Source organism: Pleurodeles waltl, chromosome 1_1, assembly GCF_031143425.1.
Source record: "Pleurodeles waltl isolate 20211129_DDA chromosome 1_1, aPleWal1.hap1.20221129, whole genome shotgun sequence".
In the NCBI taxonomy this organism is placed as follows: domain Eukaryota; kingdom Metazoa; phylum Chordata; class Amphibia; order Caudata; family Salamandridae; genus Pleurodeles; species Pleurodeles waltl.
The window spans coordinates 59,603,309-59,630,727 of record NC_090436.1 but is presented as its reverse complement, the minus strand read 5'-3'; the positions used below and the strand labels follow the sequence as shown (position 1 = coordinate 59,630,727).

General features: G+C 44.5%; 1 protein-coding gene across 3 annotated transcripts in view; it reads right to left on the bottom strand.

Moving 5' to 3' along the window:
• ATOSB (atos homolog B) overlaps positions 1-27,419 on the bottom strand; it is a 316,423-nt gene that overhangs the window by 6,217 nt on the left and 282,787 nt on the right. For all 3 annotated transcript variants that reach the window (XM_069212482.1, XM_069212498.1, XM_069212490.1), the window contains 2 exons: positions 27,140-27,208; positions 17,744-17,970 (listed from right to left, as the gene is read on the bottom strand). In XM_069212482.1, coding sequence (XP_069068583.1) covers positions 17,744-17,970; positions 27,140-27,208 — 296 coding nt within the window. The remainder of the gene's footprint in view (positions 1-17,743; positions 17,971-27,139; positions 27,209-27,419) is intronic.

The window sequence follows — 27,419 nt, the reverse complement described above, 5'->3', positions numbered from 1 at the left end:
TGCTGCTACACCTGAGTGCACACTTCACAAGAACTTGGGGTTTTCTGATGTGGAGGACACCGAGCATCTTAAGCTCTAAGGAAAGCTAGTTATGGGAGGTGCACTGGAACTCCTATGGCCTAGTTGGTATTAGCACTCATATTTAACATAAACATGCTTGTTTTTGTTAAATACTCTTTAAAGGCATGCTTCTAACATACTTGCATCTATGACTGAACAAGAAACATTGGTTGTTCACTCTAGAGGTTCTTGTCAAAAGCAAATATGTTTAAAGTAGAAAATATTTAAGACGGGAAGTGGATTTTGATTATTCAGTACTAAACATTTAAAGTGACATGTAGGCGATATTTCGGGCCAATTAAATGTACGTATTACAAAATAAAATCTGAGGTTTGTCTAAATGCTAATTTATAGTAGGGATTTGTCCCCTATAGCTGGTTTATGGTATACAGGTTTGTGCACTAAACCTGTGTGATATCTATATGACACACAACTTCGAGGACGTGGGTAAAACTGATCATAATGTATCAATGTTTAATAACAGCAAAGAAATAAATATTAGGAAAGGAATTCAGGTGAACTTAAACACAACGCCGTTTATTTCTAGATGGACAAAGTAAAGTTAGAGTTTAAGGTTTCCTGATACTATTCATCAACTAATGTATTAAAGAGTTCTATTAAGCTTTGCATGTTGCCTTTTGAATATTTCAGTCGCTGCCAGATTAATGGCTGGACAGAGACGTTCGAGTCCAACTAGGTGTGATGAGTAACTATATCCGATAATCAGTCCGAACTCCAGATCTGCGTGAGTTCAGATGAAGCTAAGTATGAGAAGTTCAGTTTTCATGGTTTCCTGCACCCCTCCTGGCGGGTCAGATCTCAGGTTAGGGCTGAAAGTCGGTCAGTGTTGTCATTGGAACTCAGTGCCAGATGACAGTCCCAGCAGCCCATGCTCTGTACAATGAGCCCTCTGGGCAGACTAACTTCCCAAGTGTCCCTCCTGACAGCCTGCCTGACCCTGGGTTGATGTAATGGCACAAGAACAAAGGCACATACCCTTGCCTATGAGCAGCACCAACTCCAGACGGTACAAATACAAAACATCCGCCCATGTGACCTGTATTAAAGCAGAGATGCACAAGTGTTTACTGCCCTGCCTGCTGTAGGTGTATGCAAGAACCAAGGGAATCTTCCAATGAAGCGTCTTTATTCTTTTCTCAGGTTAAGTGTCCATTACCCCAAAGAGTAGAATAGCAAACGGAGTGTGCTCATTCCCCACCACAAATCGGAAGACATTTCTGTTGGACTGCAAGACAGGCACATGGAAGGACGCATCCTGGAAGCCCAGGGACACCGTCCAGTCCCCAGGGTAGAGAACAGAGGACCGCTGCCAAGATTAGCATCTTTAGTTTGTTCTCCTGAAGCAAAGAACCAAAAAAATCAGCCTGATCCCACCATCCTTTTTGGGCACCAGAAAATAGCTGGAATAACAGCCACTGCCTCTTTTATTCTATGGCACCCTTTCCACTGCCCTTTTGGCAGCAACGACTGAACCTCTCTGGCAAGAATGGAAGAATGTTCTGCCAACGTCTGGCAAAAACAGGAGGAAAGCAGGAGGGACTGACAAAAAGAGGATGATGTATACCTGAAGGACAAACTATAGGACTCTCTGTTCCACAATAGTAGCATGAAACCCACCGGCTGTGAAGGACTCTAAAAGGGACAAAGGAGCAATTTGGCAGCAGCAGGGTGCTGGACTTGGCCCTTTCTGCAGGGTCATCAACAAACTTTTTGCCTTCACCCTCCTGTTTACTGAACCCATTTTTGTTGGCTTTTATGACTCTGAGGCACTGGTCAGCAGTGGTAAAGTGCACAGTCTGTGTTGTCCAGCCCACAAGATGTACTTTCCTGTATCCCGTCAACTGTGTGCCAGCTGGGCAAAACTATTTGAAACTCCTCGGTAAGGCAGGCAAGATCTTGCTGCCCCTGACGGCATGGCTTTATCTGCCCAGCAGATGTAGGCTGCATTCAAAGAGCGTAAGACTAACTGGGAGGGGTGGGGTGAGGCGGGGGGGGGGGGGTATGGGAAGGATAACACCCTCTTCCAAGCACATCACTACTTTTAGATCTCGCTCAGGCAGACCAGTGTGAAAGGCATTCGGATTCACTTTGCTGGCTGAAGGCTAGCACTAGGGACCTAGGGTGAGAATGGCCAACACCACACAGTATCTTGGAAAAACCTTGATTCCCCAAATGTCAACATCGTGGGAAAGGGTTTCCAACAGCTTTGCAATGGAGACATTACCACCCCGATTACTGATAAAATTGTCAAATTCAAGAACATTTGGTTACCATTTAAAGCATTTGTGTTATTGGGTGCCACGTTTGCGACGCCTGCAACCCCAAGTATGTTGATTATTAACCTTGGGGAATGAAGATGAAAATGAGGGAACCAACGACTAAGTGACTCGTCCAAGTATATTCAGTATGGAAAGGAGTATAACATTGCCCTGCTCTCTTTCAAACATTGTGTTTCTTAGCTCGAATGTGGCTTAAAGTAAGTTATTTAGTTGATGCATGTGAACTAATGTACCACTTAGTAGTCTGTAAGAGCAAAATCCCAAACAAGCCCAAATATCCATAATCAAATAAGGACCTGGCGCCGAGATGTCCCAAGTGCTGTGAACGTGCAATAAGTGCCTCATGACAGGATTCTTATCCCCTTTTCTCTGTGCCCTTTCTAATCTACCTATACTGTTGGTAGTGCATGTTTTCAGAAACAAAAAAAGAGAAAAACATTTTTGTAGTTTTCAATAGTTAATTGCCAATAAGACATACAATGAACTTATGCCCAGGATTTTTACACTTTAGTGGACAGAACATTATGCAATGATATTTACAATCATTTAAGACAGCACTGCTCCCTCTTACGCCAGAGACAGTACATGCACAGGTTCTTTCCACCAGCTACTTCCATCCAGGGCCTGTTATGTTGATCATCCACACCCACAAATGTCCAAGTTAATCAAGTTAAACCTCAGATCAAAGTAAACCAACAATTACTGAGCGGTCACCGTGGAGTAGTTAAAGCAGATTCTCTTAGTTTTTAGTGGACTTTCTATCCCTGTACCTGCAACTGGGGACGCAGACCACAGGCACACTGAAGGAAGTGCCTTAGGGTTCAAGAATGATCTCATCTCAGCCCTGTGAGAAGGGGTAGGATCTCTTGAGGGTTTTCAGGAAGTCAGTTCCATTGCCCCATCTTGTTTGTTCTCTATGTGCGATCATAATCACCTCCCAGGCTTCAGCTACATCCATCTTGCGCCAACCCTCTCTTTGCGTTTGTCATCAGCAGAACACTTTGGTATTCCTCCCACTTAAGCAACTCCTTTTTCCAGGAACTGTTGCTAGGACCTGCACATTTTTTCTATCTTTCTTATTTGGAGTTTGCCTAGTACCAAAACCAGATCTTTAAACTTACTGGTCAACTTATTTTAATTAGGACGGGAGACCATACCCTGAATACAGATACTGGACTGAAGGGTGACGTGTTGATCTCTAACTCTTGTAACACATGTTTACTTCCTGCCAGAAGGTGGCAAGTTGGGGACGGTATAGACAATGTAGAATGGGTCTGCTGCCCTCTTCCTCCTGGGAAAATATCTATTAATTTGCTAAGATGTATACAATACAAGTGAATCAATTTAAAACAAGCGTTTCGAGATATTCAAGGAGAATTTCTTGTGATGTGGACTCACTTTTTCCATTTAGACTGATTAAATTATGACGTTGGGTTAAGGTGGATAACCAATTTTATTTTTATATCATTGTCTCCTGTGTATTTTGGATCCTTAAATATATTTACTATTCACTTTTTCTGGATCCTCCTGCTACCTAGAGAGCGATATGGGTAAGAGCTCCCGTAGGGAGCCCACTAGGCATTGCAGTACCAGCCTGGTGTACAGCGTTCCAGATGATGAAGACAGTCATCCATGGAGATGCTTGAGGGTTCAACGCTCTTAGTCACTTTTGGTCCCTTGACTGGCTAATTTTGGAACAGTGTACACCTGTTGTATGTGTGTTCAGAGTAGACTGACTAGTAGAGGCTTGCACCATGAAGCTGTCGGGTGAAGGGTGTTGTGAAAGGAAAGCAGGGTTGCCCAGAGCAGTGTGATGGCACCTGGCAATCTGTGATTGGGCAGGGAGGCGACTCCTGTTGAAGCCGGATCGGCGCCGATGTCGGAGACATTTGTTCGCGCCCGTCCCTACAGCACTTAAAACCTGTAGTGTGCCTTGCACACTGGAGATGTGAATGTCAGCGATACGAAGCAAGCACCGGATCCACGTCTGGTGATGCGGAAAGAAAGGTACTGATGTCAGCATGCAGATTGGTGCCTATGTAGGTCCCAGATGTGATTCCCAGTGCTGAATACCATCTGTGCAGAGCAAGGGAGTCCCCTTCTGGCGCACAGAGGTACTGCTAAAAAGTTTAAGGATTCAGCTTGACCCCGGGGGAGCATTCAAAAGGTGAGAAATGTGTGACTAGACAAGTCTCTGCCAGAAAGAGCATTACTCAAGTTAAGTTACTTGTTCTTCCCCACCCATGTAGTTAGTGCGGGCAACATTAACTCAAAGGGTGGGGATAACCTTCCCATTAACAGGTGGGACAAGTTTAGTCCTGCTTTATGCACTGGCTTAAAGGGTTCCTTCATTAATCGTGTCACATGGTTGTGGGTGGCGATCAGGTCAATGGTATCCTCTTTGTACCTTCTAGGAATCCCCTAATGACTGGTCTGATAAAGAAACTTCTACACGGGTGTCCCCTTGTGTATGCCACTATCGTTGATAGATGGACCTTAAGCGATGTGTAGGTGAGATGCTGGCCTAGCAGGTACATTTGGCATCTAGTGTCACCATGTCAAGGGCCTGCTGTCCAGGAAGCCTTCCTTGTTGCAACAGTAGACCTATCTCTTCCACTCTGCAGCACAGCATTTACTTCTGCTAGGTCTTCTGGTTTCCCTCTGGAAATTTATGGTTCTCTGCAGGAGGCCCAGAAGGTCTAATTCTAAGTGTTTAGGAGCCAGGCTGCCTGTTTCCAGGTGAAAGATATCTCTTTTGCATTGATAGTAGGTGCTGAGAGGCTGGTAGCCTTATTACTTACCCCTAACAAATCTCCATAAGGTTTGAGAACTGAGTTTGCTCTACCCATTGAGGTGCAATTAAGTTTAGCGTCATGGGTGACTGCTTGCATGTGTTTATATCTAGTGGTATTGCGGGGGTGTATGCAAATATGCAAATTTCCATGACCAATCAGGGCAGCATTCCCCTCAGACAGTTGGTGTGGGTACCTGGATAAACAGTTTTGACATTCTACTTTTTTGGGGTTGCAAATAGGTCTATTTCTGGGGTGCCTCATTGTTTTAAAACCTGTGCTAATAATTCCTGTATATTTCCCATTCATGCGAGGCACTTGCTTGTCTGCTTAGTCAGTATGCATCCACGTTTTGTATACCTGGCAGGTGTATCGCTACCAGGGTTAGGGGTTATGTGTCTCTCGATAGCCTATTTCCAAATGGTCTGGACTAACCTGGATGGAGCATATGACATTGTCCTCCCTAGCTTGCAGAAGTAAAACATCAGGTTGTTCGCCTGGATTTGTACTGGCTTCCACTTTACGTGTGCCTGAAAACCTTTCAGTGCCATGAAAACAGTTTTCAGTCCCAACACATTTATGTGCTGTACTGCTTCCCTTGGCTGCCACAGAACAGATTCCCAATGTGTGCCCCCAACCCATTTGGGATGCATCTGTGGTGATGGCCGCTGATGGAGTTGGTTGGATGAAACGCCTTCCTACTGCTATATTGCTCAACTTCCACCACGCTGTTTCCTTATGTACCTTCTGAGTAGCAACCACTAGATCCTCCCAACTTCCTGTTCCCTCTGACCACTGGTTCAGTATCCATTCTTGTATTGTCTCATGTGGAGTCCTGCATGTGGCCATCCTGCCCACCAGTTTCCCACAGCCCTCACTGTCCGGTATTGTCCCTTTTAGTAAAGGTGAGTTTTTTTGTGAATGCCAGGGTCCTTTTTATTGTGGCTAATGCTTTGGAGTCGCTGGAATTGAGCCTTGCTCACAGAAATGCCTTCTTTCTCTGGTATTAAGGAAGGTTTGTTTAAGTTCATGGAAAACCCTGGGCTGTGTAGGGTATGCATGACTATTTTTCTGCATAAGGTGTATTATATATGGAAAATGTTACTTACCCAGTAGACATCTGTTTGTGGCATGTAGTGCTTTGAGTGGATCTATATGTTTAGGTTGACAGTAGCAAACAAAACGTTTCCATTTTGCAGCATAACACTGTCTAGATGTAGGTTTACGTGCTTCTCTAAGAATGTCCATACATTCAGAGGGGAGTTGTAAATAATCAAACTCTATAATTTCAGGAGCCATATTGCAAGATTGACTGTTTTGGGGTGTGGATGTCTGATTTGACCTCGTTTTTGTTGAGTCAGAAGGTCTGGTCTGTTTGGGAGCTTGTGATGTGGTACTAGAGACAGATCCAACAGTGTTGTATACCAATGTTGACGTGCCCATGTGGGAGCTACAAGGATCATGGTGAGTGATGTTTGTGTCAGTTTGCGAACCAGAAATGGAATGAGTGGGAGAGGCAGAAAATCATAAGTAAATATCCATGATCAGTTCATCCACAGAGCATTGCCCTTGGACTGAGGGTATCTGGGCACAAAGATTTGGCATTTAGAATTTTCTGCGGTGGCAAAGAGGTCTATTTTTGGTGTTCCCCCACAAGTGAAAGTATTGGTGAAGTACTTGTGGGTGAAGTTCCCATTCGTGGACTTGTTGTTGCATCCTGCTTAGAAGGTCCGCAAACTGGTTGACATGAATATGTTTTCTTCTGAGGAATGTAGCAACTCTTGCTAGACAATTTGTGGATACCCTGCGAGCGGTTGTTACCCAGAATGGTAAGACCTTGAATTGATAAGTGTTTTCCTGCAACGACAAATCTGAGGTATTTGCGATGTGCTGGATGTATGGGTATTTGAAAATAAACATCTTTGAGATCTAAGGCTGTCATGAAATCGCCTTGCTGTAAAAGGGGATTAACATCTTGCAGAGTGACCATATGGAAATGCTCTGAGAGGATGTATAGGTTGAGAGGTCGGAGATCCGGAATTGGTCTTAGTGATCCATCTTTCTTTGGTATAAGAAAGTATAGGGAATATATTCCTACCCTTGTAGAGACAGGGGAACTGGTTCTACAGCCCCTTTGAGAAGAAGGGATTGTAGCTCTTCTTTCAAAAGAATGAGATGGTCGTGTGAAACTGTGTGAGCATGATGGGGAATATTTGATGGAGTGGAGATGAGTTCGAGACAGTAACCATGTTAGATAATTGACAGAACCCATCGATCTGTTGCGATATTGATCCATTGGGGATACAAATTTGCTAGTATTTCCTCCTATTGAAGAGGTGTGGGCTGGAAGAATCTGTAAGCACTCACTGGTGTGTGTTTGAGGCAGATCCTCTGGAGGTGGACTCCTTACCTCTGCCTTTACTATTTGCACCCCTGTAGGAGCCTCTGAAGGAACCTCTGTTGTAAAAGTGTATTCCCTGTTTGGTCTGGAAGGTGGAAGGCTCAGTGGATGATTTTTTAAACATCCCCTAAATTGTGGCCTACGAAAATTACCCTTACTTTGTGTAGTTAGTAGGGCTCCCATAGATTTAGCGGTCTCTGAATCTTTCTTCAGCTTGTCAATGGTGGTGTCAACCTCTGGACCAAACAAGTATTCTTTATTGAAATGCATGTTGACAACTGCCTGTTGTATTTCTGTCTTGAAGCCTGAGCATCTTAGCCAAGCATGCCTTCATATAACAACAATGCTGTTTACACCACGTGCTGCGGTATCGGCTGCATCAATGGCACATCTCATGGAGCTGTCTGGGATGGCCTGCCCTTCTGAGGCTATCTCCTTTCCCGATGTTCCTTTGGAAGGTACTGAAGCAGCTCCTCTATCTCGTCCCAGTAGGCCCTATCATATCTTGCCAGAAGTGCCTGCAAATTAGCAATTCACCAATGATTAGCAGCTTGTGCAGCTACTCTTTTGCCTGTTGAATCAAGTTTTTTTGCTCTCTTTATCAGGAGGAGAAACATCTCCTGTGGATTGACTTTTAGCACATTTCCGTGTTCTGCATCCAACTATAGAGTCAGGAGGTACTTGTGATCTGATAAATATAGGGTCCGACGGTGCTACCTTGTTCTTTTTGTTGACCTTGGGGTAATAACCTTTGCCCTAATAGGTTCTTTAAAGATGTCTGTGGCAGGTCTAAGCATACCTGGCAACATGGGCAGGAATTGACTCTCTTTGTGAGTGTTGGTCAATATATCAAAGAGGAAATTCTTTTCAATCGGTTCAGCGTCCATGTGTACATTATGATATGCAGTTGCCCGTCCAATAACCTGACTGTATGCTGTTGTATCTTCAGTAGGTGAAGGCCATGCAGAGTACAAATCAGGGTCATTAGGCAGTATGGGACCTGGATCATAAATCCCACGGATCTACATCCTGTGGAATGTCACTTAAGTCATCTCCATGAGGTGGTGACCCTTCTGGAGAAAATGTTGCCTCTATGAAAGATATAGGAGATTGTGGTGGTGGAGTAAGAGGAAGTGTAGGTGAGAGAGGTGGAGAAGGCTGAGGGTGAACTGGAGTCTTGTCTTTGTCCTCAGAGACTTTTTTTTTTTTTAAGAGGAGCAGTGTCCAATGTCTCTTGGAAAGTAACTTTCCTTTTAATTGGAACAGGGAGCGAAGCAATTATTTCCCCTGTTCCCTTTTGATGTGGAGCTGGTGCTGACGAGCGTCCATTACTTCCAGAATTGGCTCTGCTGGTGAAGCTGCTCCAGATGAAAGAGTGGAGTCTTTTAAGGCTATCATCCTCGGTTCTGAAGTTTTTGGGAATGGAAGCCTTTTGTTGAACGGAAGGTGTTAGCCGGAACTGATGTGGAATGGTTCTTTCGGAGTTGAAATTCTCAGATTGAAAATTCGACTTGATCTCAAGATTGTGTGGGATGCTGTTGAGTCTGTCGTCAATGCCGAAGACATCTTGGCCTTGGCAATTTTCGGTGCTGAGCTGGAGGTCGTGGCATTCAAATGTAACTTTCAGATCAGACCATGGCCCAAAGGATGTGGTGGACAGATGATCAGTTAAGATGTTTTTTTCAAAGTCTTTAGATGAGAAGTTGGGGCTGGTGTACTCACATGTGCTGCAGTGAGTGGCTGACTTTCGATGTCAGATTTCACATCCGACTCGGAATCTCGAATAGAGCGGGCTGCCTGATGTCCGATTTCCAACTATGCATGCTCCTCTCCGAAAATGTTGGGAGTGTTGTTAGTTGTATTCAACGCCATCTCCAACCAACACGCTCTTCGTTCCCGGTGAGTCTTCTTAGATCGAAAAGACCTACAGGAGACGCAGTTTTCTTCTTTATGCTCCGGGGACAAGCACAAGTTACACACCAAGTGTTGATCAGTGTGTGGAAATTTGAAATGGCACAGAGGAAGGAACCTAAATGGAGTCCGTTCCATCAGCCCTGCATATTCCAACAGCACGTGAAGGAGTAGGCCCAAGTAGGGTTTCGACATCCCAAAGGGCAGTGACCCTACTCCCGACCTAGGAACTCGGTTTGAGTATGCTAAGTTTGGAAAATGCTATCGAAATATTATACCGTCGCTGAAAGAAAGACAGAAGGGCAGAGTTTGGGATAGACCAAGCCGAGGAATACCTGAGCAAGAGGAAACACGTCCAAAACAGACAGCGGAGAGAAAATAATCTAACAAAGAACTCGATGCACATGCGTAGTATCACCGAGAGGAGGAGCCACTCGATCTCGTGACTCGAAAAAATGATTCGAACAAAAACAACGTACAACACTCCCAGCCTACCTGCAAATACACTAGATGCTGACTTTATCCCAAAGGGAAGCACTTTGAACTAATAAACTACCTGGTTCACAATGAACTGTAGGAATTGCTTGTGCTAAATGTTCATCGGCGTGTGCAGATAAGCGTTCTTGAGGTCTATGGCCATAATACAGTACTTCTTCTGCAGCTGCGGAGTGACCTCCCGAAGCATTGTCATCTGGGTCTTTATACATTTGTTTAAGAACTGGAGAACCAGAATTGATCTTAGTGTTTGGTTTAGTTTCGCTACCAGAAAATATGCAGTGTAGATTCCTTGGTTGTTTTTCCTCTTTGGCACATTTTTGTCTGTTTATGTAGGAGTTCCTCTATCATTTGATAAAGTAACTGTGTTGGATAATATTCAGTATGCACTTGTCGGATGTGACTGACATCCATCCATTGAGGAACCTTCCCCCACTGGTGTTATTTGGCGAGGCTTTCTCTCTTTGAAGTCACTTCCTCGATGAACCCCACTCCTTTTGGTGGATGGCCCCCTTCTTCTGGCACAGCCTCAAAAGGGCTGATGTGGTGTTGTTACTTGTCACTGTGTGGTTGCTGTTTGCTGTCCCTGGTCTGTACAGAGATGTCTGTTGAGTACTGGCCTGAAAACGGTCTCTTCTTGGGGGGCTCCTCATTGGCGCGGCTCCCCTTCTCATGTAGCTTCAAAACTGCAGAGGTCCCATTGCTTTCGAAGAGTCACTGTCATTCTTGATCTCTTGAAGGTGGAGGTCCAGTTGACGCTGGGGCATTAGCTCTTTTCTTGCCTTTGGCCACTTTAATTGAGTCAGCAACTTTACTGCCCTTCATATTTAAGGGGTCTTTTGAGGATTGTTTATATTTTTTTCTCCAACCTTGGAGTCACTGCATTATATGAGGTTGGCTCCCTAAAAGCCTTCTGATCTAGGAAACATGGAAGCATTAGGAGGTATTGATTCCTCTTCTGTTATGGCAAAAAGGTTTCCAGAAAAAGAAAAAAAAGAAAAAACATATTTACAACTGTTTCTCCTTGTCCCTCCTCAAGCTGCACCCCATATTTATCTGCAGATCTCTTTACCAGGGAGTTCTACATGATGGTGTCGTCCAAGGTGAAGGCCTCAAAGGGTAAGAGTCAATGCCCTCCTCTGGTGAATTGATGTTGAGATCTAACCAATTTCCCTCAGAGCTTTTGATGTGCTGGAAAAGGCCATGTTTAGACATCTTCGCCCTCCCCCTAGAAGACTGCCTGCTCTTTCTCTTGAGGTTTGGATGTAGTTGGTGACTGCAATTTAAATTTCTCCTTTTCATGGTCTTCGTCTTCCACAGATTTCGTTGGGATTCAAAACCTTTTTAGATATTCGTTCAAATCTCTCTTCTGATCGCTTTTTGACATCAAACTGGTGTCCGAGGGATGCTGAAGGCTTCAGCTCGGGCTTGCTGGGTTTCTGAGGTGTCACCTGGGTATGCCTCTTGTGTTTGTTTTCCTTCCCCGGTACCTCTTCCTTGTCAGGCTCTGTGATGCACTCTTAACCTCCGGACCCCTTCCCCTGTGCCATCTCAGTTTGCGTTTTCTACATCATCATTGGACAGACTAAGGTCCTAGAGCCGAGATTTGCTCCTTGTGCTTTGTCAGCATTGTGGAGTAGAGCATCCACCTCTGCTTTTCCCTGGCCCGACTGTTCAGATGGAACTTGGTACACACTTTGCAGCCTTTGGCATTGCAGTCCCTAGGCAGACACATGGTTGCAGACCTTGTGGCTGCCCCTTTGTGCAAACTTAATTGTGGCACATGGGGCAGAACCTAATGGGAGTGTTCTCCAGATCTCTTGATGATTCCAACCCCTACGAGTGCACATTCCGCAACCTCCCTCGGTGGGCTTTGCAGTGTGTTCCATCTTCTTTTGGTGATAAGTGGTGGATAGCTATTGCCCTTCAAAGGATCTTCCCTTCTAACTGATTTTCCCAGTCTTCCGGTTGCTCTACTTGAATCTCCATCTATTGCTTTTCAAATTTTCTTTGAAGATCCTGGAACTCTGACCTTTGCATCCTGACCCAACGAGGGAAAGAAGCATCTGAGGATGGCGACCATGCACAGGCCCTTCTGTGGTACACATCTGATGTCACAAGGGAACGAACATTCCACTAAATGTTTGCAAACAACACTCTAAAAAGGGAGAAAAAAGGAGGTGAGTAAAATTCCAGACCCAGCCACAAATAACGTACAGCATGCCAAGCCAGAAAATATTATGCAAAAAAAGTTCCTCCCATGATAAAGCCTTTAGGTCAGTAACCCTTCTAAATGACGTGATATCAACTAGATAAAAACATCTTTCTCTGAAAGAAGCTGTAGAGGAAATACAAAGAGTGGCTCGAATGAAGGACATGCATCTGGTAAGAACAATGTTAAAGTCCATTAGTGGCATTAAATGTAGATTTGAGGGCACCATCCTGTCAAAACCCTCCGTGAATGCTTTACAAATTGGCATTTTAAAAACAGACTTGTGCTGTCTATTTTGTAGATATGCAGCCACAACATCCAAGTGAACTCATACATGAATGTGCAAGGCCTGACTATTATAAGCGTAGGAGGTAATAAACAACATTTTATTCTGAGACCTCTAATGTCTTAATCTTCAGATAATTACAGTAATGTTGATATCTTTTCAATTTAGTGGCACCTCCGGCCTTGTGCCTAGTTTCTTTTATTATTTCCAAACATTTTAGAGGACGCTTGAGGAGTCTGATCTCTAAGCCCTCCAGTATCAAATCGAAAGACTGAGGGCTCTGAAGGTTGTGATGAAGCAAGTGGCCTTGATGATGTGACAACAGAGATGACTTAAACTGCAGTTCTTTGTGCAGGGGTACCAACACATCAAGCAGAAGCAAATACAGTAGTCGTCTCGCTCAATCTGGCACAATAAGAATCCACTGTGTCAATGGATCTGCACCAGACTGATGAGCCCCAATCAAGGGGACACCAGTCTGGAATTGCTTGTGGTCCGGTTTAGAGAGGGCCTGGCTTGACATTTCGGGCTGGACTGTTCCTACTGGAGCAGGACCAAGGTTGATTTCCATATAGTTGGGTCTAATTTGAGGTGGCATGATGAGCAAAATAATGCTGGACTGGGGTGCTGCCTAAGTAATTACCAGTGGCTGAGATTAATTCAAACTTTCCACGCATTGCTCTTTTTTTTTTTTTTTTTTAATAACAATAAGAATCAATGCCATCGACTCTCGTCTAATTTTTCTCACTACAAATAGAATCAATAGTGGGCGCTGTGAGGGTAGCTTAGCCAAAGATCCCTGATCTGCAGATCCTAAGACATTGCCTAGTGGTTGAAGGTATGGATATCTGGAGGCCGAGTCTTGACATTTTCTCTTTCACCTTGAGGCGAACAGGTCTACTTTTGGAATTCCCCTACAACAGAGGTAATGATTTACTACCTACTCGTTTATTTCCCATTTGTGAGTTTACAAATGATGGCTGCTGAGGAAATCTCCAAAGAAGTTATCCACCCCGGTAGGTGTTCTGCAAGGAGCGATATTTGATGAACAGTCACCCACTGCTGGATTTTCTGTGCAATTGAGTGAGATCCCTGTCCTTTTGTATGCAATATGCAACAGTTCTGTTGTCTGTACGAGTCAACAACTTTGTTTTGAATTCTCATCTGAAAATCTCCAAGTGCTCACTGATGCAAAAACTTAATTAATGGACTAATGACAACGTAAATGTGGACAAATGAGTTTAGTCACCTCTAAATCCATCAAACCAAGTAAGAAATCTTAGGGTAAGCATGGACTCATGCCCATTTCAGGCAGCTAAGTTATGAGACTCACTTATGGTTGAACAAGAATAACTCCTGAGAACATTTAAAACCTAGTTCTTCCCAGGCACACAATTCTGTTTATACAGGCCACTCCTGCTACAAATCTAAAACAGGGAAGGTATTTACAGATGTGAGTGAAATCCAGGCTGACATTTGTAATTGAAATCCCTGCTATTATGGGCAGCTAATAGTGTGCTGCACCAAGTTCAGAACACAAGCCAAATCCCACTCTTCTGCTATATAGATCTAACAACAGGAAACACTGTTCATCCTTGAATCCAGAGATGCTTTGGAACCAACATTAAAAAGTGTTTAGCAATCCCATCGACAGGATTGAATGCTACATAAATTCTACAAACCTTATTGAAGAACGATGGAGATACGTGGTCTGTTACTTGAAGATGGCTGCCTTGATTGCTTAAGGCATTGACGCTGGTTGAATCCTAATGTTATTTTGTGACAGGCAACTGTAAGGTGTGATTTTTAAAAATAACAAAGCTGCTTGAGTCCCACTGTCAGCATTACTTTCTGTCTGGGGCCTGTGGCTTCCTTTGCAGGCATCACCAAATTCCAGTCAGAAACAGCACATTCCAACTTTTTGGAGTTGTGTTTGCAATAAATCATTTGAGATTGTAGGACAACGGGTTATTCAGGCACAGGGGTGTGGAATTTATTAAAATATCTACTTGTCCAGGGGACAGGTTGCTTCTCAAATCTACTTGTCCTGTAAAAAGATCTACTTCTCCCTTTGGTGCCATGTAGTGTGGCGACAAATTATGGCAGCAATCTCATTATGTAAGAGCTCTGATAATAGCCTCTCTAATTATGCCAGGGCTACTACCATAGTAGGGCTTGAATACTTGCACTTTCAATCCTTAGTGTAGCAATTTCCTTATTTTTCCACCTTTCTTCAGATCTGCATAATGGGGCTGAAGGAAGCAGTAAGCAATAGTTCCAGGGCTGGAATGCCTTTGAGTCTGCAAACCTACTAACCTGCATGTTTTAAAGATTTTCACCAGCTTCTCTCTAATATTTTCCCATAATAAGAAAGGTTGGACATTTACTCCTGACAATTGCAAAATTAGAACTTCTTCCACGGTTGGGAAGAAAGTGGCCGAAGGGAAAATGAACTTGCAAATGCTCAATAGATTTTCACATGAGCAAATCTACACATGCGCATTTACCCATGCTAAAATACAGTTCACAAATATTTTATAGGGGTACGACTTGCAATTTGCGAGTCGCAAATCCGAATGTAGGATGGTGTCCCTGACACCATCTGTGATTCGCAAGGGCTTCGCAAATGCCCACCTAGTGAATAATCATGAGGTGGGTCGCAATTTGCGACCCCCTTGCGAATAGCGGCCCTCACAGGGATGGTGGCCTGCTGGAGACAGCAGACCACCATGTCTGTGACTGCTTCCTTAAAGGAAAACGAGATGCATTACAAAAACGAAAAATGAAACGTTTTCGTTTCATTTTTTCAGAGCAGGCAGTGGTCCGCAGGACCACTGCCTGCTCTGAAAAAATGTTTACAGTGACATTCACTATGGGGAAGGGGTCCCATGGGGACCCCTTCCCTTTTGCGAAAGTGTTAGCACCCATTTGAAATGGGTGCAAACTGCGATTGGTTTGCGCCCGGGTTCGCGGTCACAAAACAATCCTACATTGCACTGCGAGTCGCAATTAAGAAGGGAACACCCCTTCCTAATTGCGAGTCACAAACCCGTTTTGCAATTTGGTAACCAGGTTACTGAATCGCAAAACTGGGTTTGTGCATCGCAATGTGCTTTTTGAACATCGCAAACAGCGAAAGCTACCTACATGTGGGTCTTGGTCCCTAATTAGGTCTGGTGTTAACAAAGACATTTTGTTTTTATTAAACTTCTATTTCTCTCTCTTTCGGCTGGCTTTACTGTGAGTGATCGCATTCTGCTCTTCCACAAGGAGCATATTGGCTACACAAAGTAGTTTTGTTCAGTGTCAGGAACTACAGTGGCAATCAGTGACATAACGAAACTGGAGGGTGCCCCTTTGCAAAGAACATGGAGGAGCCCCCTCTCCAGACTCACTCAGGGCAGGTGCTGTGCTGGAGGGGCCCCCTGGAGGGTGGCTGCGGGGCCTTTGTTATGCCACTGGTGGCAATGTTTGCTTTTAGAGTTCAAAAACGTTTTTTGTTTTTTTTGCCAGTGTTTGTTACAATGTTGAGGGCCTGGTAGCTCCCACAACAATAAAGTGTTACAAAAGCCATGTCAAAACAAGACACGTATTGATGAAACTAAAAGACTTATAAAAATATGTCAGACCAGTTGGCTTTGTCAGTGTTTGTTTATTTTCATGCTTCCCATATTCGTGTTGAAAATGGTTACACTGATTTTCCATTAGAAATATTTTTGGGAAATACTAGCATGCATCAAAAACATTTTACTAAATGACACTTCATTTGCATCTAATCAGAGAGCATTCTGGGAGCATTATACTTAGCCTCATAGCCTAAACTTTTCAAACATGTGTATACACGTTTTTTTTTGTACTGGAACCAGCGTCAGTAGTGAAGTGTGACCTTAAAACATTCATTTACAGCACTTACCCTAATAATGAAGGCTTTCAAATAATGAACCATAAATACAAGTTCGAACAGCATTATCTTTAGGAAACACATTACCTCAACTGCAGAGAGTTCCACTCTCTGTAAACAGGCAGCCAAAGGGTTTGTGCTGCAGAGGGTTGGGCCTACTTGTCCCAAGGACAAAGTAAACATAAAAACTTGTTGCCCTTGACCCCAAACAAGAGCAGCACGGGTAGCCTTAAATAAAATGTAATTCAATAAAGTAAAAACAATGATGGTGAGGGTCGACGGGTAGGCGGGATTGCTGGTTCAGCTGCCCCAAACCCTGTGTAGTCATGAGAAGCACAAGTGAAAAGGGCTGTTGGAGACAGTACCATCCTGAGAAGGATGCCATGTCAGCCAGTTCCCTAAAGACTGGTCTCGAACCTGGGTTCAGCACTAGGAACAACATGTAGGTGTAAAGGAGAGACCAAACATCTCATTCAGCTCCTAGTTACAACCCTTCACTGGTGCACTGGCCAGAAACACCGACAAAACCAATCACATCCAGGCCTCCCTGCAGCACAGGAAAAAGAACAGAGTCCGGGCAAGGTCAGAGCAAACTCAACCGCATGTGACCACAGTACAGAATTCTATAGGAGCAGCATCGCCATGCTGAAGCGAGGATTGAAGACATACAAGTCAGTCCAAGCGTTATCACATGGGGCAGGCCCCAGATAAAAGATAAAAAACAGCAGCTGATGGCTTCAACTCTCCAATCAGTTCTGGGCAGAATGAAACTAAGTGCTACTGTGAAGAAACACGGCTATCAATAGAGTAGTAGTATTTAGCCCAAACTGCTAGAGGAGCCAGATGGAAACCCACTTCATCATGGGTCACTCAAACATACAAACATGCGATTAACTTTATTCTTCTCCCTTCTTTGACTGGCTCACAGCCCTTACTGAAACAGACCATCCCTTCCCTGTATAAGCTGCAAAACAAGAAATCTGCACTCCTGAAGTTATGATGCAAAATAAACATCCACCACAGTTTAATATTACCAAAAGCTTCTGCATTCCAACTGAAACAACTCTCTCCTCGAAATAGCATGCAAACAGTTACTCACCTGTCAAATTAGCTCTCAGGCTGCACAGGGTCTCTGTATACATCAAGGCTCCAGTAAACAATGTCACATGTCAGCTGGTTGCCTCACAGCACATGCTGACCGAGGAACATTAGGTGAAACCTCGGTGGAGTTTAGTTCTGAAGGCATTGGGGCAGATGGGCTGCAGAACCTATATCCAGTCACTGCAGCACATTAGCTCCTAGTGGGTCTTCTGCTGGCTCGTGCACACTAACTTTGGCTCTGCCCAGATGCCCCTTCTTCGCAGCCTTCCCTTGAAGTTACCCACCTTAGGTGCATTAGGTAGCAGAGGATCCTCCTTCCCTTCTCCTTTGTGCTAGTGCCTGCATCACTGCCACTGCAGCCGTTGTGCCCTTCACTGCTTCCCTCCTCCTCCTCGACTGGCACGAGGAAGATACGATGGCGTAAGAAGGTCACGTGGTTGGAGGGCATGTCCTTGAAATCATACGTCACTAGAAACATCTTCACCACAGTTTTGTTTGGATTAAATAAGGTCTGAGAATCAAAAACAAACCATAAACTTCCATCATTACATATATTCCACTAATAAGGACAACAACAATTATTTTGTACATGCTTTTCGCCACAGATCGATCATCAAAAACCTAAGACACAAAGGCCCAACCAGACCAACTTATTTCTGTTCTTCCTGTGGAAAGCATATTAAAGGCAGATAGTAAATGGCTTTTACTTGTGCGGTCCAGAGAAATGGGACTCATCACTTGCTCAGAATCGGTGTCCATTTCTCGACGTTTGGCTCGGACTCTGCGCCTTATTTAGATCTCAGCAGAGGGAATACTTCGACACAAACGTGACGGATATCCCGTCCGCAGTATTACGATCCCGATAGGATATAATGAGATTGTAATATGGCGTCCAGTTTGTGACGGCGAATTCCCATCCACCTAGATCTAAATCCCACCCTCTATCAGTTAGCAATGAGTGTGCAGCTTCTTTTCCTTGGTTAAATTCTAATGTGCATCGTGTTTTCCCTTAGATTGTTCTCATGGCTGAAACCCTTAATGCACTACTGATGCTAAAACCCTATACATGAATGGAACACGTTACTCACCTGTAATAGCAGGCTTGCAGGCTATACTTATAACAGATTCACACACTACATATAACCATTTTCTAGTTTGGGCTTGAATCGTTATCTTGTTTTTTTCAACGTGTGGGAGTTGACTACAAGCGTGCAGGCGTGTCTGAAATGACCAGATCATCAAACCAAAGAACACAATGTCCAGCACTGTATATCTTATGTATACAAATAATGTGTGCCTCCACCATACACTGCTTATGAGCTCACATATTACAACATTCATGACATCTTCTAGGACATTATTTTTAACATAACTGATTAGATCTCAAATTACATCACTGATGACATCCTCGATAACGAAATGCAAGCTTCTTTTGTACACCTTGCTTTAAAATGAGTATGGAATTAGAGCTATAAAAGGAAGTACATAATAGCTCATAATAATATGAAGCAACATTACTATTATCACAAATACATCCGCCATAGGTGAAGCAAGCTTGTGTAATGTGAAACACTGACCCTATAACATACACTCCATGGATACCTGTGTTCATGTTGACATCCAACCACAGATAAATGGGTAACCTGTACTGCACATGATGTTCCACCTGCACACAACTGGTCAGGGAAAACCAAGATCATCCATATACTTGAGCCCTACTGCATAACTAATGCCCTAGTACGGACAGTCTTTACCAGTATTAAACCTCTCAAAGGCATTGAACCTACATTGAGAAATGAAGTGGATGTGAGAAGAAAAGTGGGTACTGTGAACAGAATTCTATGGAGACAATTTACTCTGCTCCACACTATTTGCAGACAGTGAAACTCATGAGAAATACACCACAGAGTATTAAAAGGTTTCTATTAAGAGCAGTGTACACTTTACACAAACCTTGCCCAAAGAGATACTATTCAAGTAAAATAACCAAGGTCTGAAGGTGCTAAAGACATGCTACCTGCAGCCTTTATACTGTGCTGAAAACTTTACAGCTAACATATCTTCTGAAGCAAAACAATAACATGCACATAGGTTAACACCTGGTGCACACGGCCTTCTATATTATGTAGAAATTGTCAATACAATACTTAGTGCTAAGTAGAATATTTACCCTGTTGGAAACTTTGTTTTGCAGAACCAAAACTGGACACATGTCATCAACTGTCATCTGCACACAGAGTTACTCTTCAGTACAGAGCTGTATAATGTGTTCATTACCTCTACACACCTATGGTGCATTAGGAGCACATGCTTTTTGTAAACAGTGACACCCATTAGCTGGATACAGGCTGTACATTAGGTAGAAGAGTAATATGATAGCCACTAGGTAAACTGTAAAACAAACTAGCACACTCATTGGATGATGTCAACAGTGAGGTCATCAATGATGTAATTTGAGATGTCAACTAATGAGTTCAAAAGTACTTTCTCCATTTTCAGGAGTCAACAGTGAACAGTATGTAAAAGCATTACATCCATTCCTAGGCCCTTCCCAGCATGAACCCAGTAAGGCTACATGGTACGTCACACTGCAGTTTTAGGCACTGCCCCCCCCTTGATGCTTTCAAAATGAATCCACTTTCTTAAATGGAATTCTCAGCATCACTGTAGGAAAGTGCCACTGTTGGCATGGTTACCGCCCCTGACACTTTTGGCCTGATATTGATGACAACTTTGATTGAAGGTGTGCTGGGATCCTGCTTACCAGGCCTCAGCACCAGTGTTCCTTCCCATAATCTGTACCTTTGTTTCCACAACTGGCACACCTATGGCAAACAGGTAAGTCCCTTGTAAAAGGTACCCATGGTATCAAGGGCCCTGTGGCCAGGGAAGATCCCCAAGGGCTACAGCATGTATTATGCTACCATGGGGACCCCTCACCAACCACATGCACACTGACTTTGCAGCTTGTGTGTGCTGGTGGGGAGAAAAAGGCAAAGTCGACATGACACCCCTCTCAGGCTACCATGCCCACAACCCACTGCCTGTGGCATAGGTAAGTCACCCCTCTAGCAGGCCTTACAGCCCTAAAGCAGGATGCACTATACCACAGGTGAGGGCATAGCTGCATGAGCAATATGCCCCTACAGTGTCTAAATCCATTCTTAGACATTGTAAGTGCAGTGTAGCCATATTCAGTGTATTGCCTGGGAGTTTGTCATTACGAACTCCAGGGCTCCACATGGCTTCACTGAATAATGGGAAGTTTGGTATCAAATGTCTCAGCACAATAAACTCACACTCATGCCAGTCTGGGATTTATTAAAAAATTGCACCCAGAAGGCATCTTAGCGATGCCCCTGGTATGTTAGCCAAACTGCTAGTATAGGACTGACCAGTCTGTGCCAGCCTGCCACTTTCAGATAAGTTTCTGACCACATGGGGTGAGAGCCTTTATGCTCTTTGTGGCCAGAAACAAAGCCTTTCCTGGGAGGAGGTGCTTCACACCTCACTCCTTCAAGAACTGTACCACCTGGCGGTGAGCCTCAAAGGCTCAAGCTTCCGGTTATAGTGCCCCAGGGCACTCCAGCTAATGGAGCGTCCCGCCCCCCAGACAAAGCTCCACTTTTGGTGGCAAGACCAGCGGGAAAATTAGGGTAAACAGGGAGGAGAGACCACCCCAGCTAGGATCACCCCTAAGGTGTCCAGAGCTGAGGTGACTCCACTCCCTGAAGAATCCTCCATCTTGGTTTGGAGGACAGGGACCAATAGGGTTAGGTTTGTGTCCCCCTCCCCAAAGGCAATGGACACAAGAAGGGTGTAGCCACCTTCAGGGACAGTAGCCATTGGCTACTGTCCTCTGACCCTTGTAACGCCCCAAAATCCAGGATTTAAGGGCTCCTCTGAACCTAAGTCATCAGATTCCTGGCAACCTGACAAGAAAGGAGGATTGCTAAGCTGAAACCTAGCAGAGAAGAAGCCTCCAGCCTGTCTCCTGCTTCAAAGAACCTGCAACAAGAAAGCGATGCATCTTGCGGGACCAGCTACCTCTGCCAAGCTCCAGAGGACTGCTCTGCACCCCAAAGGACCAAGAACTCCTGAGGACAGTAGCCCTGCCCAAAAAGAACTACACAAAAGGACTCCAGAACCTCCCAGGATCCGTGAGTCCTGACCACTTTGCACCCGACGCCCACGGGTCGTGTCCAGGTAGCCCAACTGGCTAGAGAGGATCCCTAGGAGATTCGGAGCACGTGCCCATCCTGGGTTGACCTCTCCTGCCCCTCACTACGACACCTGCAGTGTGAATCCAGAGGATCCTCCTGACCGCGAAAGCTCCGGACGAAGATAGCGGACGCCTAAAGGTACACTCCACCCGCAGCCCCCAGGCCTTGGAGAACCTGACCACTGGTGCTGCAACGTTCGGCAGGCAGCCCTCCTTCTTGTCCAGCCTGTGATTTTTCCTAACCTACCCCGTGGACCCAGTCTGCGGCATCAAAGTGACCTTGGGGTCCCCTCATAGAAAAGCACTGGGAGGCTGGCGCTTTGTTTGCACCCTGCACCTGGCCGTCCCTGTGCAGCTGAGGGTGTGTGTTTGGTGCCTACTTGTGGACCCCCCCCCCCCAGTGCTCCTCTAAACTCCCAGGTCTGCTCTCCGAAGACGCGGGTACTTACCTGTACTCTAAGGTAGGTATAACTCGGGCCTGCACTGGGCAGAGGTGTTACTTCCTGCCCCAGGCAGGATGAGCATTCCAGGGTGGGGAGCTTAAAAGGCCTTGCAACCCAGGTCTCTCCAGATGGTGGAGGTAACCAAATCCCTTGTCCTGATCCCACGTCTGGTGGGGGCACAGGCGGGAAAATTAGTTAATTAAGGAGGAGTGCCCACTTCATGCCAGTCCCACCCCTAAGGTGGACGAGCTGAAGTGGACACTACTTTTTAAATTCCTCCATCTTGTTTGGAATTAATTAGGTGACTGGGGTTAGGGTTATGCCCACTTCTCAGTGGAAGTGGTCATAACAAGGGTGTAGTCACCCTCAAGGTGGTCAGCCCACTGGCTACCGCCTGGCATTACCTGTAATGCCCCTAAATTTAATATTTAGGTGGCACCCCTGAACCTTCGAACTCAGATTCCTGACTATCTAAGAAGAACCAGATTCTACAGAATCGTATCAGCAATTAAGACTGCAGACACCAACTGACTTGGACCCAACCCTACTGGCCTGTCTGCAGCCCTTGACGATCCTGTGCCAAAAGATGACCCATCCTGTAGCCCAGTGACCTCCAAAGCTTTGGGAGGACTGCCTGCCTTCAACAAAGATCAAGATCTAAGTAGCTAAGTTCGGTGCTGCCTTGTGGCCCCACATGCTTAGTTCAACGCCGGGAGATCGACTCCTGACACCACTTTGCTCATCTGTGAGCAGCACATCTTCAATTACCCCCAGGCTCCATTGGTTAACATTGGGCGCCTGATGCTGTGTTGGCCCTCTTCACGCATGCCGCTGAGGGTGTACGTTTGGTGCTGCCTTGTGGCTCCCCTTTGATTACCTCAACTCCAGGAGATCGACACCTGACACTGCTTTGCTCACCTGTGAGCAGTGCATCTTCATTCACCCCCCAGGTTCCATTGGTTAACATTGGGCACCAGATTCAAAATTCGACCTCTGCACCTGGCCACCCCTGTGCCGCTGTGGGTGCACTCTTGGTACTGATTTGAACCTTGCCTGATGTTGACCTAAAATCACAAAGACTAGATTTGTAAATCGTGTACTTACCTGCAAAACTGCATTCTTGTTTTCCTCTCATAGGTAAGCATTGCTGAAATGAAAAATTCCACTGTGTTGATTATTGAAACTGCAAAGTACTTATCTTTTAAAAACTGCTTGTCTTATAACAAAGTTATTTGGTTCAAAGCATACATAAAAGCAAATTTTATTTTTCTAAATTGGTCTTGGATTTATTCATTGAGTGCGTTTCTCATTTAGTGCCTCTGTGTGTACAACAAATGCCCAACCCAACTCCTTGATAGGCCTAACTGCTTGTCCACACTACCACAAATAGAGCATTAGTCCTATCTGCTTTTGCATCTGCAGTATCAATTGGGGATCCACTGGACTCTGCACAGTGTATTTCATTTTAGTGCACTATATAAAAAGCCAGTTTCCTAAAGGTCTCCTCTATTAAGCCAGTCCCTCCCCCACAACCTACTGTGCACACCTGTCATCCGAGAGAAGGGTGTCAGCAGAGAGGCCAGTCCCTCCTCATCCCCTCCTCAAACTCTACTAAGCACACCTGTCATCTAAGAGAGAGGTCTCATGTAAAGGACAGTTCCTCTCCACAGTCTACTGTGCACTCCCCTCATCCAAGGGAGAGGTTTGAGGGAAGAGGGCAGTGCATTACCAAAACCTTATATTCATGCCTGTCTTCCTGCTGATGGGTCTCAGTGGTGAGGCCGCATTGCTCTACACACACCTGTTATCCAAGAGTGGGGTGTTAGTGGAGAAGCGAGTGCTTACTCTCACTCTACTAGGTATGTATGCAAATCTGGGGAGAGATCTGAGAAGTGAGGCCACTCTTTTTACGTATCCTAGTATACAAGTCTACCTTGTGTAGAGTTCTGAGTGGAGAATCAAGTCTCTTCAGTTTATACCCTTTTTCTGTATATTACGTTTATTAGTTTGTGATAGTCTTGCGGGAGTAGGACAAGTGTATGTGTGGAGGCAGCTGTGTGGGTGCTCCCATCTTCGCTAAAGTCCCAAGGGCATCAAAATCCCAATAAGAAAGGAGTTATAACAGGAAGGAATTTTTTGCCAAAGAGTGTGAGTTTTGCAAAGGAGAACGATATTGGATCAGTTGAAAATTCTGCTGCGATCCTACAAGTGTCCCCCAAGAGTTAAGGCACACCCAAAGAAACAGATTGTATTGTCTAACACTAAATGCTACCAAGTCTAATAAATGCAACCACTGTTTTGCAGCTTATCTTGCTCGTCAATTCACATATATTGGACATCCCCTACTATCTAGTGTTCATGCTGGGAAAGGTCTAGGAATGGATGTAATGCTTTAAACACTGTTCACTGGAAATCCCTGCAAATGGAGAAAGTACATTTGAAAGCATGGAAAAACAACACAAACCAATGCAACCATTGTTTTGCAGCTCATCTTGGTTGTCGATTCACATATATTGGACTTGCCCTGCTACCTAGCTGTGGGGCGCAACATGATTTTCTAACGCCTTTGGGTATTACCTTGTGATGTGTCTAGGATGATGCCCCATCACTCAGAAACTCACAATGCATCTGGCACACGCCACCTTTTGTGCCATACTACCTGAGATTTTGAGAGCTGCCGGTAAATCTGAAACTCAGTTAAGCAGTATAACACTGGTTACATGTATGTAACATTTTCCTTTTGTAGATCTATGTGCTTGAATACATTAAAACGTGTGCTCCTGCTGGAAAGTTGGGTATGGATATGAGGAGGAACAGAATCAAGTCTAAGTATGGCTTCCTGTATCACATGGAGATCTGCACGCTGTTTAGTAACTCAGTGGCCGAAAAACGAATTGCAGCTTTGTACCTGTGGGCTAAGAGACCACTCCTTAGAAAGGTTATAGTGGCTGCCTTCTAGTGAGTTCATAAAAGCCAATCACAATAAATAAGTAACCCTGGACCTAGTCACCGGTCACAATTGTGACCGCTCATCACACCATGGTTCTCTTCCCCTTGAAGAGAGAAGTTATTTCTTTTTCACTTTTTTAGTGACCCTCACCCACTCTAGTAGTAGCATGCTTCATCACCTGGTCCACCCTAGCTCCTAGAGGGGCTCAACCGGCTGACGGGAGCACTTAGGATAGAGCCTACCAGAGTCTAAATAAAAATACCTTCCTGGTCTCCAAGGTGTCCCTTTATTCGTGGTGCCAGTAGGTATGCTTAAAATATAGAACAACTGGGGGCTCTAGGTATATTATTGTCCAAAGACCCAAGTTTGAATTGGAATATTAATCAGTGTCAACATGTTTCAGCCCCTTTGAAGGCCTATAAGGTCCCGGGCTTTCATCAGAACAGGTATATAACGGAGTGTCCCCGGGAGGTGTGTTTCGTAGGCTACATGCACATATACTTGTGGATTCACATGCAAACTAAAAAAAATGTTTAACTTAACTCGCCTATTCACGAGTCTGTGAAGCTCAAATGTCGTCAGTCAGACAATCATCTCCTCTCATCGTCACAGATCACGCTCTGAATTTTCACCCAGCTGTACCTGACACACTCTGCCAGGTTCTACAATCGTCCACTCATCCATGCTGGCTTTCCGGCAGCGGAAGCCGAAAGGGGCTGGTGAAATCCACTGTATAGCCACCCGCCTCTCACCTAGAGACAACCTCAGGTTCAGAAATGTTTCTTATTTTGTGACCACCAGGAATCATGTAAATACCAGGAATAAGAAGTGAGGAGCAAGAGGAAGAGGAAACCCAAGCTCAGAGTATGAGAGTAATGAACTGGATGCACAAGCCCGACGACTGTGACAACCTTGACTCTGAACATTGACAGCGCAAGGTAAAGACTCACCATGAAGGCACTTAAATCTGTACATGTACATTAACAAACTTGTCATATCACACAGCCTGCCTTCGGAACTGTCACTGGCCAGTTGACAAGGGCACAGTGACCAGTTACAGGATCAATATTAAGTATTTTAGTCACGATCATCTGTTTAGCAATGATATTTTTCTCAAGATTAATATTTGTGTGGGACACTTAAATCAGTACCAGGCCAACTTAAAAGCTTTGGGACTGATGGTGACAAACTTCATTGTGGCTCGAGGTTGCTAACAATAACACACGGGGTCACTCAACTTGTATTTGATGATTATTTTCACACTCTTATTGAAATTCTGTTAGTGAGTGGTTCCTCTGTTGGCTTAGGAGGGTGTTTTATTATCAAAATAATCAGTCAACATTCTTTGTATTTTTTCATGTATTTTGGAACTATTCTGCTCTTCATCAACACTAAATTTAGTTAAATTATGTAAAGTAAATTCCTCTGTTTGGGCTCCCAACATTGTGCTGGTCTTCAAAGCTTTCTCCAGCAGTTCAGTAGAAACATCTACGCTTATTGACACAATTTCCTAATTAAGAGCTGAAACGAATTGTGGGGCTGATTCATTTTCATATGGCATGAAAATGCTGCGATGTGAAGGTGGTGTTGGAGTAATTCCCCTGCAGTTCTTGATTTGTCCACTTTGCATTGTATCTGTCTGGAAATAGCATTTTAATATTGATCACATCTCCAGCTTCCATCCAAACAAGACAGCACGAAAAATAAAGATAAAGCTGTCACTGGTTTTGGATACACTGTGGAAACATCATCAAGGGTTTCCTTGGAGATTGCGGCTTTAAATGCGCACACATATGTTTGGAAAAAACTACATTTCCAAACCCAAACACCTATGGCACAATATTTACAGTATGTGAATCTACAATTTCACCTGTAAATCTACTGTTACTTTTCATAACTGCTACAGATTGCAACTAGGTAAAGCTGACATATCCCCTCCAGGCATGAATACTGTGTTCCTTTGAATTCATGTTAGCACCCATTCACCTCACATACAATAACTGAATACAGAAAAACCGCAACCTACTTCACTTTTTTTTGTTTTAGAAATACACACGAAGCTTACCACTTGGATAGTTCCAGCTTTGGGGACACTGTAGCCCTTCTTTCCCAACGCCTCCAAGTCTATGACTCCCTAGTGCAAGGGAAAGAACAAGAGAAAAGTGTATTAAGTGATTGCACAACTTCCAGCCATACATCCCATCCACAACTTTAGAACTCAGTACAACAGAAATCACTGCAATAACAAAATGTACGTCTTATCAGATGCACTGAGATTTTGGTTTCATGCCACAGGAAAACTCTACCCTTTACCAAATTTAGCTTGTCTTCACCTATGTATGTTA